This window comes from Tamandua tetradactyla, chromosome 16 (genome assembly GCF_023851605.1).
Source record: "Tamandua tetradactyla isolate mTamTet1 chromosome 16, mTamTet1.pri, whole genome shotgun sequence".
NCBI lineage: Eukaryota > Metazoa > Chordata > Mammalia > Pilosa > Myrmecophagidae > Tamandua > Tamandua tetradactyla.
The window spans coordinates 16,579,076-16,596,183 of NC_135342.1; the positions used below are offsets into that span (position 1 = coordinate 16,579,076).

Here is a 17,108-nt window from a genome sequence, read left to right on the forward strand (position 1 = left end):
TCAGTTTCTAAAATCATTCACACCACAGAGATTTTGAGCTTTACAAACACGACACCCTATTCCTGGGAGTTTAATTTAAAAGCAAAACGGCTGTTCTAGTTTGCTGACTGCTGGAATGCACACACCAGAGGTGGATTGGCTTTTAATAAAAGAGGATTTATTTCATTAGTTCTGCAGAGGAAAAGCAGCTAACTTCAACTGAGGTTCTTTCTTACATGGGAAGGCACAGGGTGATCTCTGCTGGCCTTCTCTCCAGGCCTCTGGGTCCCAGTAACTTTCCCCGGGGTGATTCCTTTCTGCATCTCCAAGGGCCTGGGGTGAGCTGCAAGTGCTGAGATGAGGTATGCCCAGCTGCTTGGACTGTTCTACATTGTGTTCTCTCATTTAAGCACCAGCCGGTTAAGTGAAACATCATTCATTGCAGTAGGCACCCCTCCTAGCCGACTGCAGATGTAATCAGCAACAGGTGAGGTTTATGTACCAATGGCTCATGTCCACAGCAACAGAACTAGGTGCCTTCACCTGGCCAAGTTGACAAATGAATCTAACTACCACAACAGCAGACAACAAACAGGATGTGGAATAAGAATTTAATCTGTCCCTGATAGCTGATCACCCCATTTATGATATGTAGCCACGTTTAGTCTTGTAAATACCTTTTATTCGTATCCACCACCTTTCTCTCAGTTTACTGGCCTTGTGATCACCACGTTATTTTTCTCTTCAAAATCAACTGACATTTTTTACAAAAAGAGTTTGCAAGGTGTTTTAGCTCTGAAAGAATAGTATATAGAGCATGGCTGCTGTGCTATCAAATAGCTGTTAGGACCAATCTGATACATCACACTCCAGCTATGTTTTTAGGAGATTTAGGAGATTCACTTAGATTTATGCAGTGTAGTATGTATGAACTGGCATGTTTTTAAAAATGTGAAGTTTTATGGCATGACCATAGGACGCATTCTGTCTGCTTAATAACATTTATGAAGGAGGGGAAAACATCCATTTTTTGTAAAAGTGGTACAAAAGTCCAACTGTTTGTGATTTGTGTCTTTGTAAAGCTCACATTAATCCCTTCTTGGAAGCCAAGCCCCACTGGTCTAGTTCCTTAGGTTTATGAAGATGGTAACAGCAGGTAGTAATCAAATCTGTTAAATGCATGCATAGTATCTCACGAGAAATGACCAAATATAGATATTAAGATCATCAGGGATTTTTATTTTGTGAAGAAAGTCAACTGACATGAAAAACCTATTCTTTTAGTGGTCCAAACAGTATTTCTATTTCTACTGATTTATTTACAACCTCCCCCTTAGCAGCCTGAATTTCCTATTTGATGCAGCAGAGAAAGCTCCTTGGTGATACAGAATGCTTTTTTCTAGGTGCCAGGTTGACCTGTTGGCCCTCAGTAAGGAGCAGACACACAAGTTGGAGCTGCAGCTGGAGGAGGGTGAGGGCCACCTCGTGCTGCTGGTCACCCTGCCGGCTTCGACCACCGTCAGTGTCTCTGACCTCTCAGTCAACTCCCTGGAGGACCAGAAAGAGCGGGAGAAGATATTAAAGAGATATGTTCATATGTAACCCTTCTCTCTTCAGGGGTCACATATGATTAGACAGGAGACAAGGTTGTAAATAATTTACCTGAAGTGACAGAAGTACTTCTGAAAAGCTGTCCCATGGAAGGGCTGGTGGAGGCAGAAAGCAAGTACAAATGCCACACAGACCTCTGCAGAAGCCAGTGCTGGCTAGAGATGTGCTCACCCCTCGGGATCTCTTCCAGTGCAAGTTCTGGGATTCTTCGATTCCATTTGGTGATTTTTATGAGCAAAATTATCATGCAAGAAAATTTCCTATAAGAGAAAGTCAAGTTTAGGCCTTTACCCATCACCACTTTAAAATTAATTTGCAAACTCTTTGTAGCTGCAATTAAGATTCTTTGTCTTTCCAAGTTTGAAATGGAGTTAATAGCCTTTACGTTAATTAGTAATTTCATTACTGGAGAGGGATCACAGAGTGATTTTGATTTTTAACTGCTTTCTTTGTTTTTTTTTTCCTTTGGTTGATTATGAAATAAAACTTAAATAAAGTACTTTCACCTTTTGATCTAATGTGGAGCGATAGGATGGAATAGCGAGTCCCTAAAATAATTACTTTCCTCACTTTTTACCACACCACGATTCACAAGCAAACACATCTACTTCCAGCTCCCTTGCGCTGCATGCCTCCTGCCTTGTAGTTTGCTTGAATCAACAGAGAGGGGAGCTCTTACTCCACCATGCTGTGTCAGTGGAGCCTCAAAAAAAGTAAATGTCTCAATTCCCTGGAAGCTGGGGAAAAGCTTTTCCACTTAAAATTACAAAACTTGTATTGTACAGGGCTGCCACGTGTTTAGAAGTCTCCTCCAGACACTCAGCCATGAAACCAAGTTCTGACTAACAAAGAAGCGCTTAATTTTTTTCTTAAGGTTTTAAAATATTCCTATTTGCTGACTGACATCCTTTCAATAACTGAATTTAATAAAGATGTACCTATCATGCTGTGCAGATAACATGAATTGCTAGTACTAATGCTCTACAATATTCTTCAAACAGATTAGCAGGATGTGCGCTTCGACAAATTTATTCTGGCTATCTCCACTAAATCAGCTGTCTGCTAATGCTTGTACAACTCATCCACCATGGTGTTATCATAAATAGTTTAATAGAGGTGACTTAGCAAGACTAAAAAGTATATGTTTTTAAACCAGCTAAGAGCCTAAGGTACTGTGTGGTATCTTAATATATAGCTGCAATTAAGAGAATCATTTTACATTTTGGTACCTACCAAAACATACTCACCTGTCACAAGAAGTGATTCTCTTGAGTTAGAAAAATATTTAAGGGAATTAATTGGTATATTAATAAAAAATTCTGCTATGTACTGTAATGCTGTATTTCATGGATTGCTATTTTAATACTATCCCACATATTAGAATGATACTGCTGGGGAGATTACTAGAAATAATCCAGCTATTATTGATTCCTTTTTTTTTTCTTTTGCTGGATGAACTTCCTTAAATCAGCTATTTCCATTCAAAATTTGAATGTGTTGTCACATAAAATATTATGTGGATGCAGCAGTTAGTTCTCAGATTATATTCTGCTCAATATTTAAAAAGTGAAACATTTAAATATGCTTTTTACTTTAACCTTGAATTCTAAGCATGGACCTGTATCTCCTTGTATAGACATATTTCTATGAAGCTGCCATATGTACTGTAGCATATATGTTACAATTACTCATAGTTACACAAGAATAAGGGCCTGTATCGTAGGGCTTCGGTGTGTCTACTTTTTATTATATGAATTATGAAATGAATGAAAGCATTAATGTGTCTGAAAAAAAAATCCCTTGTTTTGCATGAACAAATAAGAGAGGTTATTAGATTTGTTTAGGTAATTATTTATGTATTTTCCTGTAATACTTGTGTATTTTTAAAAGTTAAGATTAAGCTTAAGCTTTTGATTTGGAACCAGTTGTGGTCAGGAAGTGATGAATTGCCCTGACTCTTGTATCACACAGACCTGAAAAAGCTGTCCACTGCTGATTTAGCTGCCCATGGCCAGGCACTGAAGCCCAACAAGTTAAACAGGCATAACTGTTTGAGCTCTTATTTGATTATCGCATTCTGAAAAGATGGCTAATTCCAGTTTTCTTTTTTCCCTTTTTTTGGGGGGGGAGGGAGGGAGGGAAGGTCAACTGGGGGTGGGTAGTAATGGGTAGGAGACCAAGAGTGCTTCTGTGACCTTTTCAGAACAGCTTATGCTGAACCCTTGCTCCCCCTTGTCACAGTTTAAAAACCAGAGAAGCTAGTTTAGAGAAGAAGTTGTTAGCATTCCATTTTTATTATGACATTTCACAGTCATCCGATTTAATGTCCCTTGACCGGATTGTACAGTGTGAGATGATGGGCTTGAAATGTTATTTAGAGCATTGATAAAAGGTGAGCGGTTCTAAGACGACAGCGATTCATAAGGCTGGTGGTATGACATTAATTTTCTCCATAACAGAGATGGAATAAGACGTCATGGTGACAAGCTGGGGTCAATCAGCTCTGGCCCCTCAGAGCATCTTGATGCCATAGGATGGGGTATTCCCTCTCCCATAATAGAGCTGAACTGAGATGCTCTCGCTGACAGCTGCTGCAGCCATAGAGAAAATATATTATACAGTCTTTCATTAAAAAAATAAAGAGAACTCCTCTCCAGAGCATTTCAATCTTTTCCCATCTATTGAGGGCTGAAAGGATTCATGGCAAATCATAGATTCCTCTGCTATGGAAATTTCTAGCTTCAGAAGCCAGCAAGGTTTTGAGGCCTTGGAAAATAACCATAAATAACAAGACAGGAATACCTCCTGATGAAGCATTACTTGAATTTATGTTTTTCAAACTAATAGACTTAACTTATTTGGGTTTGTGGTTTTTTGTTTTTTTTTGGAGTTCTTATTATAATCTATGTGTCACTGGTCTAAACAACTGAAATTTGCAATAAATTACTCTGTCAGCTGACTCGAGGAAATGAAACCTTCAAATAATAATTACCCTCCCAATGGAAAGCAGGGGGGCAGGGCAACAGAGCTGAAGCACCAGAAGACACTGTGTCTGCGGAATGAGGTTGCCAGTGTGAAATGATTCTCAGGCAGGAGGACAGGCAATATTTGTTTTTGTCACAATGAAACTTGGTTTAAATTGCTCCTGAAAATGAAAGTACAGGAACCTTTTGATACAACTATTTACTACCATTAGGATATGGGGGCTTGTCTGGTTTATAAACCAGAAATAAGAAGCTTCCCAAACTTGATCATTACTGCCTTAGGAACACAACACACCCAAACCTCTGAATTCTAACATCTTTGTCTACACCTCCCTCTGTCAGACTGTTGATACCCAGCCATTTAAATGGAGAGAGAAGTACATTTTCACAGAACCCTGTCATCTGGTAGTTTAAACAGATTTTTGATAGTCAACAGCTATTTAGAAATGATAAAAGATTAGGAGTTAATCCTGTGATAAACGTTCTTCACAAAATGACTCTGAGATTTTATGTGTATAGCTACATTTCCTTCTCTCGGGATACTAAGGTCATAGCTTCAGTGCAAACAATGATAGTCATGCAGGACTGATGAAGTTAATATTGCACTGGACTTTTTGCATGTCAGTATTCTTACATTATTTGTAAAACAATGGGAATGCTCTTGAGTAATATTTCCTAAGAACTTTTTTTATGCAAAGCATTTAATGCTTCCTGGTTATGAAGCATTTTAAAGATTAGGATAAAGAAGTATCTTTGGGTTACTTAGTAGAAATACTGAGCTCGTCATAAGAAAAATGCTATAAAGCATAAATAAACAAATGTTTATCACTATTCGGTAGGCTCATTTTACTCACTAAATATTTGTGCCCGTTAATTAGACTTCTGAATTATGGTATTGTTATGCCTCTTTTAATTCTGTCAAGTACTAAACTTATTAAAACATCATTATTAATTATGAAGCAAAGTAGATTTTATAATTTGTCTCTCATTTATCAAAGTTTCTATATTTTCACTTCTTATACATATTACAGTGACAAAATAAAACTTTATGATTTTATTAAAATTTAATAAACATTTAAATTATTTTAAGAAAAATTACTCACCACCTTTGGATTTCTTTTAGTCATCAATTTGATTTATTCTGATAAAAGATCTATAAAAATGCATATGTCTTTTAAATTGAATATTAGAAGATAATGTTTAGAGAATTTAACTCTTACGTAGTGCATACAATTTCCAAAGCTCACTGAGAAGAAAATAGTAGAAAAACAATAATCAATCTGTTTAATGTTGAATTCCTTACCCCCAAACTCTGAGGGTGTTATATAGTAAACAACTTAGGATTCACTACTGAAAATCATTAATTCCCCAACCATCCATATCTGCTAATAAAAAGTGTATGGAGTGTTTGGTAAAAAAGATGGAAGAAAGCAAGCAAGCATACCCTACTCTGTAATTTGTTCACCATGTATTGATATTTATGGGGAGGAAATCCTCTGGTATTTCTTATTCTTTAAAAAAAGTCTACTCATATGCCTACAAATACCTACTGAAATCCATGTTTGTGTATGTGTGTGTGTATATATATATATGTATTTTTTTCATGATGGTAGAAGGGCGTTATGTATTGAAGAATTACAAGTGACCCTTTTAACCAATTAAGCAACATCCTGAGACAAACCATAAACCTTGGTGTTTTCTCCGCACACTCTTTAGGGTTTTTAGGACCGCTCTTCTCTAATGCTGTTGTTGGGGTCTTTCAGAAGCCCTTGCGGATATTTCACAACCTGAAAGATGTGGGATTTCTCCAGGTGAAAGTAATCAGAGCAGAAGGTTTGATGGCCGCGGATGTCACAGGTAAGAAATGATGCAATTCTCCTTTCGCCTATAAAGAGCAACAGGCAAGGTCCACACCATTGAATAAATTAACTTTGCATTTCACTATACTGATCATCAAAGTAAGTAATTTAAATATAAAAGTCCAGAGTTGATCTCACAAAGAATTACCAGCCCCCCGATTTTTTATACTTTTGCTACTTTTCTAAGGCAGAGTGAATTATTAAAATAATAAAACTTCTGATTACAACAATTCCAAAGTTTTTCCAAGGTTCTCCAAGGTTCAGTCAACATTGGGGGACTATTTTTTTCTAGGTTCCGTCACTTCAGTATTCTGGAATAATGTCATGATATCATCTTCTCTCAGACAGTATCAGCTTCCCTCAGATGATATCATAGCATCACACCACTTGTAATTCGAACATACGTGAAATCTAAGTACATAGTTCACCGAAAAACTCAGATGCATAATTGTCAATAATTTGGTATGAACTCTTGGATCACTTGGAATTTGGAATTCTTAAATTGCCCAAATTTCTTAGCACTACCCATAATTTTGGGTCTAAAGTAAGTACCAAGATTGCACTAAATTTTCAAACCAAGTAACAGGCCTCAGACACCTTAAAATTAGTTATTTCTTGGCATGTTTAAAGCTTCTTGATTTGGATTATTATGACAGGTTAACAAATGGCCTGATGATTATTTCATCAATTTCCAGAATTAAGCCATTTTTTGAGTTTGCAATTATGTGACCATTCATTTATTGTTTAACTTCATACAGATTTGGAGGATGTTAAATGAGTCTTGAGATGACTAACTTTAACCACTTTTTTTTTGGCATGGGCACACATCAGGAACCGAACCGGGGTCTCCGGCATGGCAGGCAAGAAGTCTGCCTGCTTTTTTTGATTGTTTGAATTTCTAAACTCACCGTGGCCCACCCTTTAAACACTTTTTTGTGAAAATTTCTGTTCTGGAATAAATTACCCATTTATTATTTGTGGAAATACTCTTACCATTGCCAACGATTAAAAAAATAATCCTAAGGAGGTAGCTGATTTATTTGAAGGGAAGAAATGTCCAACCTTGGCTCTTCACATCCATTACATGATTTCTGTGCCCTTGTTTAATTCTTTAACCAGAATCAAAACCAAATTAAAAGATAGCATGCCTTAAAATTAAAACAGCAGATATTTGCTCCAAAATGGCAACATTCTCTAACTTTAATATCTGCATGTTACTAAAAGACTATTTTAATATAATAAAATAAAAATATCGGGAGTTTACAGTTTCTTTAGAGGTAGTTATCAACTCATTTGTTACCCACAGATTAATAACTGTCTAATATTCTTTAAAAATAGGCACACCTGAAATTGGTGGGAGAGAGGGTAGTTTGTGATTTCTTTGTATGTGTGATGACTTGGCTCTTTGTACTAAATAATTAATGAATTTTAAGCTTATGCATTTCCTCCTTTTTTTAATGAATTTTATTTCATTATGGTGATAGTCAAATTAATGTAGGCACAATAATTTCTCATAGAAAAAATACAAGTACCATTTACTTCAAAAGCTCAGATACCTGTCCATTACACAAATCAAATGCAATTATTTGAGTTTGTCTTCTCTTGGAAAGAAGCTGTCATGCTTTTAAAACTTCATGAATATGCAAACTACGTTAACCCAGTTGGCCTATATGCCACTATGGAAGTTAAAGTACATATTCTTTGAAAGCTGGGAAAAATAGAGATATTTCTTTCCTAATGATTCCATGTAAATTAATGTGAATAACAATGGCCTTTTCCCTAGAGATTCAAAGAGATAATTTTAATTTGATAAAATGAGCATTAATTTGGGGAATACTAAATAACAGATTCTCCCTTTTTTCCACCTCCAGTTTTAGGGATATAAATCTAATGATTTCTCATTCTGCAGTGACCTTATAATCTAATGTGCTCTGAATTGAACAAAAGAGATGTTGAACTATTCAGGGGCATGAGGATAATTCAGTCTTTGACCTTGCTCACTTTTGGACCTTTTGTGGTCTTATGACATTTGTGATGGTGGCAAAAACTGAGGGTCATATATTTAACTCAGAAATGTCTGAACATACTGCCAATTTAAAAAATACTCTTCACTTCTGGATAGGATAAATACTTTTATATATACAGAGTCTTCCTGATTTTTGTCATTAAATTTGGGACACATGTAAGCTCTCCATATACCTTATCTCTTACTTGTTCATTTAAAATATGTTCATTTCAGTGGATAATAGTAGCCAAGTGCTAAAAGATATTAAGCATGTTTGGGAAGAGGGAATTGAGTGGACAGTGCTGTCTTCATATCCTCAGATTAGCATCCATTTAGAAGTGTTGTGGATAGAGAAAGGAGATTTTAAATCACTGAAACGCTCTATACTAAGATAAGGGTATTTTCTGACCTGGTACAAATGAGACTTTTACTATAAAATACTTGGTTGGCTTCAGGAAACTTTTTTCTAGATAACGTCTAACAGTTCGGACTCACATTTGGCCAACATTGCTCTATTTTTAAAATATGTATTATGATCTGAACATAAGGTAAGAAGCTGAACTTCCACAGTTTAAGCTAAATTTTAAAAATTATATTTCATCATTAAACTCAAGCGCAGAAGAGAAAGATTCTATAATAATCTTTTAAGTAGCCATCAATCTTACTGCCACCATGACAAAGAATTTTTCCCTTTCAAATTGTAAAATTTTTCTTTTGTTACCACACATTCATTGAGAAACATCGTGATACTGTATTAACTCTGTGTGAATAAAGAGCAATTGAGACTCTCTTTGAATGAGTGAGTATAAAGCACAAATTACTTTTTAATGAAACCCTCAATTCTTTCCCTTTCCACAAAAAGCTATAGCCTTGTTCAGCTGAACCACTACTACAGTATGTCACTTCAGTTAAGCCCCTAATAACTGTTGATGGTCGAGGGTAGTTTTTTCTTCGATCTCAATAGCCCAGTGTTGGACAGTGCACTTCAAATCATTAAAGTTAATACAGATTTCAAAAAGAGATAAACTCTGGTGGTTAAGGCCTCAATTTACAACTCCCACACATACACATGCATTGAGCAACACACAAGAGTGGATTGAAGTTTCAGTCAAATTCTGGGCAGCTTTTCACAGACTGAGAAAATGGCGCTCTGGTTTTCACAGTTGGGCAGCTGAATCCTTGGTGAGGGAGAAAGTTCGAGTAACTGAGAAATACTGCTTGGGACAACTTACTTCCCTTTTGACTAACCAGTGAAAAGGTTAATCTTTCTCTGCACCATCAAAGTAAAACCTAGAGATTGCCTGGCCCTGTGTTTGCCAGAGAGGATACTTCTAGCACTAAATCAAATGCTCCTTAAATAGGGCGGATGGTGAAGAGAGAAAGACTAGTGGGGAAAAAATGTTTTTTCTTTTTTCTTTTTGGTGGTGGAAAACAGTTCTGTTGGGATTTCTTTCTTAGTTTCTAATTGTGTTTTTCCTTTCAACAGACCATTTAATGTCTCCTGTATTAAGGGAGACGTTCTTTACAGAGTATTAGACCTGGCCTATTGGTTCTTTCATGATCCAAGAGAAGAAAGAAAAAAGGGTTCTTTTCCTCAGCCCCTCCCCTTCATTTTCCCCTGGTTTTTTTTTGTTGTTGTTGTTGTTTGTTTTTTTGTTTTGTTTTTTTGAGCTACCCAAGAAGAGATCACAGCTTCCCCAGGGAGACCAGCCACTCAGTTTCAGAAACAGTGATATGGGAGAACTGTGAAACCCTTTCAAAAGATACCCTACCTTTTCACCGTATTTAAAGGTACACTAATATAAAACTTCTCCCAGGTGAATTGCTCTCTCAAATTAATGCTCCATCTCTCTCAGAAACAATAGAGCTGATAAGAAAAGAGAGAAAGAGAAAAAGAGAGAATTTTACAGTGAACAGAATCTGTCACTGAAATAGCCCTGTTAAATGAGCATATCTTTTTCTAAAACAGGGCTGCACGCGAAGACTTGCAAATCTGCAGTTCCACAGTCTAAAAACCTACTCGTTATTAAGAGATGTTTACTACCCCTTGATTTGCATAGACTTTTCCCATGTTTTTCTTTAGGAAAACTGTCTTCATTGTTGGAAAATATTTAAGTAACAAAACAGCAGAAAAAGACATGCTTCAGTTTTTTTTATCAGCTTCCGTGAGAGTTTTATTATCTTAAGAAATAGCAGTTAGCGGCTCAAGATTCACTAGCAGAGCTAAATTTAAATCCCGTTTGACAAGCTGCCTAGAAAACATTTTGTTTTGCTGTCTGTGGGCTTTAATTAAGATGTGTTCAATTTCAGTCCTCTTCAGCCTGCCCCCACTTACTGTGTCACAGACCGGCGATCAGACGCTTTTAGATGGTCCGGCCCATGACTTTGACCTTCCGCACAGTCCGGCGTTCCCTGGAGAACCATTCAACTCATGAGGTCTAATTTCACACTTCCAGGATGCCTCAGCTCTCTTAACAACGACAGGGAGACAGAGCCCTTTAGAGAAGGCTGCATGGGGACTTGTTTCAATTGGAAACCAGAGAGGAGTCAAGGAACAAGGTTATGCGCTACAGAATAGTGCTTTTAATAAAGAGCTCACAGCTCCGGCTCGGCTCAAAGAGGTCTACCTCTGTACAATTAATTGAGCCATTAATCTGGAGCATCTCAGGCCTCTGCTTTCTCACAGAATTGCATGGTAAATATCAGCTAAGAAGCAAATGAGAGATGCATGAAATGAATTTTAACACTTTGATTACTGTGCTTCCAGTCTTCATTAAAAGTAAATTTATTTGTATTTCTGACCTCATTATCAGTAGACCTCCTGTATTTTTATAGGTTCCTGTGATTTCCAGCTTGTATGTGTCATGAAGGTATATTTTATATGGAGATTTGGATTTATCCTTCTTGGTCCTTTTCCCTGAACGTTATGGGACTATGCACAGAAAAAAAAAAATGAAAAGGCAGCTGTACGGAAACAGGCGAGCCTGTCTTTTGAAAGTTTCACATACAGTTGGAGAAAAACCAAGCACATATATGTAACATAGACAAGATACTACCCCTTAAAAAATTAACTTTTAGTATGTTACTGTGGTAAATTAGTAAGGTACATGCAATTTTTGCTTAGCAGGGCTGTCAGAATACAATACAATGTTTTAAAAGGTAGCTAAATTGCTTCTTTTATAGAAATGGAGCAGTTTATATATATATATATATATATTTTTTTTTTGCTTGGGTAGGCACTGGGAATCAAACCCATGTCTCTGACATGGCAGGCGAGAACTCTACCTGCTGAGCCACCATCACACAGCCCTGGAGCAGTTTAGATTTTTAATAACATTTGCCTTTAATTGCAAGCATCATATTTAACAACAGAGATGATATCTCGTAAGTGCAACCTTTGATTTCATGATAATTCTTTTAAACTTATGTGGGAATAAGAGAAAATAAATATTCTTTAACCTTTATGTAGATGCACTGAAAGTACTATATATAAAATATGGTAGAAATCTTCCATATTTCTAGATTATCAAGCATAAAATAATTTACCAAATAAAAGATTTGAGCCATGTGCAGATGCCATTCATAATTTCCTAATTTTTACTATTTTAACCTGAAATTATATTGCTTCAAACAAAAAACCATAATTCTCCCACACAATGAATTTAAAAATCTCCCAAGCAAAATATGTCTTTATTTCCAATGACATGACATAATGTTGTTCCCATTCACTCTGAATAAGTAAGCTTATAGACTGTTAAGCCAATAGTGTATTTGAGAAAAAATTTCATCCAATTTATAGTGCATCAAAAATATCCTATTCCTGAAATAATTATGCTAATATACCTAGTTTAGAAAACACACACATTAAATGTCTCAATACTATATTAATCTTTCTTATGAATGAAACAACAAATAAAGGCATCACAAGGAAAGAAAGCAAATCATTGCTCTTCATTCTATTATTTCACCACGTCTTACCTAGAAATAAAAGTTACTTTCTTTACTAATTCCATTTTTAAAACCAAATCAGATTGTAATTATAGACATTTAAAAATGATCTTCTAAAAATCAAACAGTTGATATCAGATATTAATGACTCTAAATTTTATTTTTCATATGTGTAAAATCAGTGTGTTGGGCTCATTTAAACAATTAAAATTTTTCATGTTGCCTATAAAATGATCTGACAGCCCTGTTATATGGAGTCTTTCACTGCCCTCCAGCCCACAAGACCACTTTATAATACTCTGAAGTACTGGACCAGAAATCAGGAATTAGACTTTGAATCTTGACTCTATTTTTACCAGCTTTGGAATGTTGAGTAAATTACTAAACCTTTCTAAACTTTAATTGTTATCTTTAAGATCTCTACCTCTAAGAGCACTCACTGTACATATCACAGGGCAAGAATTTAAAAAGAATTGTTAGCTGAAGCTCAATGCAACATACTTACATGTGCAATAATTTATTTAATTAGACTCCAATTTATCAATATGGATGGTGGATCCAGTTTTTACTAATATCAAACATGCTACAAAAAAACATTATAGACAGATACATATTCCTTTCCACTCTGCCTCACTTTTCATTTTCTCTCCATGTGTAATCACTGATTATATATCTCTAATTATCTTGTTTGTATCTCCAACAAAGATAATAAGATTTATGGGAAATGAAAGATCAGCCCTATGCTTAAAAAATCACCTTGGAAACTCCAATATAATACATAAAGTGTGTAAACATAAAGTATCATTTAGGATATAGAGAACAAATTGTTCTCCTAATAGTATCCCATTCACAATGTTGCAGCACCTTCACCACCATCCATTACTAGAACTTTCCCTTTACCCAAAATAGAAAATTTATACTCATTTTGCATTAACTCCCCATTGCCCCTGCTCTCCGCCCTTGGAAAGCTGTACTCAACTGTCTGTCTCAATGAGTGGTTTAGTTTCCTCGGCTGCTCAAGCAAATACCATGCAATGGGTGCTTAAACAATAAGATTTTAAGGGCTCACAGTTTTGAGGGTAAGAGAAGTTCAAGTCAAGGCTTCATCAAAACACTGCTTTCTTTCCAAAGACTGGCATTCTGGGCTGGCTGCTCGTGGTCCTTTGTCCTGGGTTTGTCTGTCATATGGCAATGCACACAGCAGACCCTCTTGGCCTCTCTGTTCTCTCTGGGTTCCACTGAATTTCAGGTTCTGGCTGCTCCCTCTGTGGCTCTCTCTCTTCTTAACTGTCTGAACTTCATCCACTTACAAAGGCCTTCAGAAACAGAATTAAGACTCATCCTGACTGAGGTGGGCCACACCTTAACTGAAGTAACCTCATCAAAAGGTCCTCCCTACAATGGGGTCACACCCACAGATACGAATTAAGTTTAAGAACATGTTTTCCTGGGGCACATAGCTTCAAACCAAAATAACAAGTTTGCATAGTCTCTGATATTTTCCTTGTGGTTGACTCTGGGCTTATATTTAACATCTTAAATCTGTAACAATCTCATTTGCTTTGATATAACTTAACTGCAATAGTATACACTCTAGGTAACTGTATCCCTCTGTTCCCACAATGTTTTGTAGTTCTCACAAATTACATGTTTATGTAGTGTGCTGGTTTGAAACTGTTATGTACCCCCAGAAAAGCCATGTTCTTTTTCCTAATCCAATCTTGTGGAAGCAGATTCGTTGTTTAGGGTGGGACCTTTTGATGACGTGGTTTTCATGGAGATATGATCCACCCAACTGTGGGTGGGATCTTGTTGATTAAGTTGTTTCCATGAAGATGTGACCCACCCATGTGTGAGTGACACCTTCTGATTAGGCGTTTTCCATCAAGCTGTATCTCTTTCCATTCAAGGTGGATCTTAATCTTACTGGACTGCTTTACGAGGGAACCATTTTGGGAAAAGCTCAGAGCCAACACAGCCAGAGACGTTGGAAATGCAGAAAGAAAATGCCCTCCGGAAGCTGTTTGAAGCCAAAGAACCAGCAGATACCAGCCGCACGCCTTCCCAGCTGACAGGTGTTCCGGACACCGTGGCTTTTCTTGAGCCGCTAAGGGCACATTCGGAGATAGCGAGTCCCTCAGGCCACGCAAATACCCTGCGCTAGATCAACATGCCTCCAGTGCCAGCAGGTTACTCTGCTCCCTCTGGAACCAGGACCAGGGATCCACACCGAGAGCACAGGCCAGCTCTGTTCTGAGTCACTGAGTAGTACGGAGGGGGCAACATAAGATCCTACCACTTTTAAGTAGCCTTTCCATGATTGGGTGCTCACCTTGTTACTGAAGTCCTTTAACTATTTTCTGGAGCCTTAAGAATGATGTTTCTACAGACAAGTAAAACATATGGAATAAAAATAATAATAGGGGGAACAAATGTTAAAATAAATTTAGATTGAAATGCTAGTGGTCAATGAAAGAGGGGGTAAGGGGTATGTTATGTATGAATTTTTTTCTGTTATCCTTTTATTTCTTTTTCTGAATTAATGCAAATGTTCTAAGAAATGATCATGATGATGAATATGCAACTATGTGATGATATTGTGAATTACTGATTATATATGTAGAATAGAATAAGTTAAGAATGTTTGTTAGTTGTTATACTTTAAAAAAATTAAATTAATTAAAAAATTAAAAAAAAGAATGATGCTTCTGCCAAATTGTACTAATTGTTCAATTTGAAAGACTGAGCCTGAAGCTTCTTCTCCCTTAGCCATTTTGACTGGGGTAGACATTCTGATGCAAATTTAAATTAAGAAACTCATTCCATATATTTGTTGTCATTAAACTGTGTATATGTCTTAATTTGTTTTTTGACAAACCAAAGGCACCAACTTTTAGAAGTAGAATTATAAGCACCAGACAGTAATTTTTTTAAGAAAACTACCAGGCACTTTTATAATGCAAGTATTGCTTAGGAATTATGAGCTCATATCATATTATGAGCCAATTATGGCTCTCCTGTTTATTTCATTTCAATTGATTATGTACTTAAGCATTCTACATTCATGCCTGTTCAGCTCCTTCTGAAATTTTCTGAATATCAAATTTTACATTTTTTTCTACTGTGGAAACACACTCAATGGGCAGATGAAGCTGAATTTACTTCAGAGGTACTGACCAGAGCCAGGCCAAGACTGAAGTTACTTTTTATAAAATATTCTAAGAAAATCTGCCAACTTTAAACAGGCAACCATTTCACTGCCCCGTCGCAAGCTTTTTTTTTTTTTTTTTTTTTTTTTTTTTTTTTTTTTAAAGGAAAGACAGAGAGAAGGAAGGAAGGAAGGAAGAAAGGGAAACATTTTTAAACATTTTCTTGTTTTATTGTATTCTGTTTCTCCGTTTTTGTTACATGGGCTGGGGCCGGGAATCGAACCGAGGTCCTCCGGCATAGCAGGCAAGCACTTTGCCCGCTGAGCCACCGCGGCCCGCCCCGTCGCAAGCTTTTTAATAAGCTCATAATTGTTGCTTTTGTTAATGAAATTTAAGTAAAGCAAATTCCACCAATTCATGATGAAGGCCAAGGAGAGATAAGTCTTTTCAGGTTGAGAAGTTTACAACATACAGAATACAATATTTCTTATTCCTGCTGATTCTCATGGCTGCAACACTGGTAGGAGAATAGATTATTTTATCTCCAGAAGAGTCTCTGAGGCTCTGTTTGCACGGGTCAAAAACTTAGTCTTATGCCATTTCACCAATCCTGGTAACAACGACTTCTTCCTCCTTAGCTCTAAATAGCAACATCAAACAACCAACTCCTTCAGAGAAAGAAATATCAGCAACAACAAATTATCAGCACTTCCTTCCAAACAAGATACAGTAGTGTAAACTATAAAGGTAACACTTTAAAGTAATCAAGTATGGCCCCAGGTAAACTGCTCCAACTACCCATCTAGGAAGACCACACAATTGAGCTTTCCCTTCACCTGATTTTAACTGTGGGCAACTCTTTAACCTGTAAAAGAGTAGAATAAAGCAGACACAGCAAACTCAACTGACAAGGGAAGGCTCAGCTGAAGGATGGAACAGTTTCAGCAGTATGAGTGTGGTCATTTCAGCTAAGCTGGGAACACTCTGAAGGCCTGCTTTAGCCCCAGAGCTCCTCATGGTTTTGGCCAAGGCTATCCTTGCATTTGTAGCATGCTTTCACTTCTTCTTTTTGATCCCAAGGGCATTCCCTAATAAACATTCTGTGCATTAAGCTCCATCTCAGAGGCTGCTGTCTGGAGAATCCACCTGCAATTGCAGAAAGGTGAATAATATTCCACTTGTTGAGAGTGGATTCAACAAAGAGACAGAGGTGAGAATAAATAAGATAAAATGTCTGGAGATAAAATGCCAGACAGCCCTTGTATGAGAACAGACACTCTAAAGGGCGCCATTGCTGCCCTCCTCAGGAATAGCCTAAAAGTATGGAACCTGATCCTTCAGAAATATCCCATCAAAAGCATTACCAGAATAATTTCAAGTTCTCAAATCTCAACTAATAAAGATTTAGATAAACAAAATATTCATCATTTACTCATGACATATGAATTCAGACATTGAAGAAAATTAGCATATCAATAGATATATTTTCTCTAATGATTTCTGTGCCCTATAATCCAAACTTTTCTTTACATGTCTTTACTAGTTAATACCCCTAAAAGCAGTGTATCCTTCA

At 36.7% G+C, this 17,108-nt stretch overlaps 1 protein-coding gene across 1 annotated transcript in view; it reads left to right on the plus strand.

Annotated features, from left to right (window-relative positions):
* LOC143658319 (multiple C2 and transmembrane domain-containing protein 1-like) overlaps positions 1-17,108 on the plus strand; it is a 230,954-nt gene that overhangs the window by 56,818 nt on the left and 157,028 nt on the right. Inside the window, 2 exon segments of the mRNA XM_077130463.1 lie at positions 1,383-1,569; positions 6,338-6,431. Coding sequence (XP_076986578.1) covers positions 1,383-1,569; positions 6,338-6,431 — 281 coding nt within the window.